A 773-nucleotide genomic window follows, 5' to 3' on the forward strand; every position below is an offset into this window, starting at 1 on the left:
TCTGCTGGGGGATGGTGGTGTGGGAAAGTCCTCCCTCATGAACCGGTATGTCTCCAGCAAGTTTGATTCACATCTATTCCACACGATCGGTGTAGAGTTCTTAAACAGAGAGCTGGAGGTGGATGGTCACACGGTCACTCTACAGATCTGGGACACAGCAGGCCAGGAGAGGTTCAGAAGTCTCCGAACGCCCTTTTACCGTGGCTCTGACTGCTGTCTGCTTACGTTTAGTGTGGATGATAATCAGAGTTTCTTGAACCTCAACAACTGGAAGAAAGAGTTTGCATACTACGCAGATGTCAGGGACCCAGAGAAATTTCCGTTTGTTGTTCTAGGAAACAAAGTAGATGTGACGGAGCATCAGGTGCCAATGGAAGAAGCTCAAAGGTGGTGTCAAGAGAATGGTGGATATCCATACTTTGAAACAAGCGCAAAGGATGCCACTAATGTCTCAGCTGCATTTGAGGAAGCAGTTAGACGTGTGCTTTCATCTGAAGATCGCACAGAACACCTGCTGCCCACAGACACTGTTGACTTGCGCAGGAAGCCACGGGCGAGCGGCTCATGCTGTTGATGCTGTGGAATGATATGAACACAACTGAAACACTCTACTTTACTGTATATGTTAGTGAAAAAAAATGCATACTCATCAGTTCTCCACAGCAGATGCCAGAAAAACATCTTGTGTGCAGTATGCATACTTTAGTACATAAAGAGTTACAACATCTCAAACACTTGCTCTGAACAATAATTATAAATGAAGAGTCTTATAG

General features: G+C 45.3%; 1 protein-coding gene across 1 annotated transcript; it reads left to right on the top strand.

Moving 5' to 3' along the window:
* Positions 1-4: 4 nt before the first annotated feature.
* On the top strand, positions 5-767 carry LOC107735398 (ras-related protein Rab-9A-like; the record flags this gene model as incomplete). The annotated part of the gene is made up of 1 exon (XM_016547091.1): positions 5-767. A coding segment is annotated over one exon (570 nt), but the record flags the coding sequence as incomplete, so codon positions are not given.
* Between the last annotated feature and the right edge of the window lie 6 nt (positions 768-773).

Source organism: Sinocyclocheilus rhinocerous, unplaced genomic scaffold (genome assembly GCF_001515625.1).
Source record: "Sinocyclocheilus rhinocerous isolate Xijiao unplaced genomic scaffold, SAMN03320098_v1.1 C36030740, whole genome shotgun sequence".
NCBI lineage: Eukaryota > Metazoa > Chordata > Actinopteri > Cypriniformes > Cyprinidae > Sinocyclocheilus > Sinocyclocheilus rhinocerous.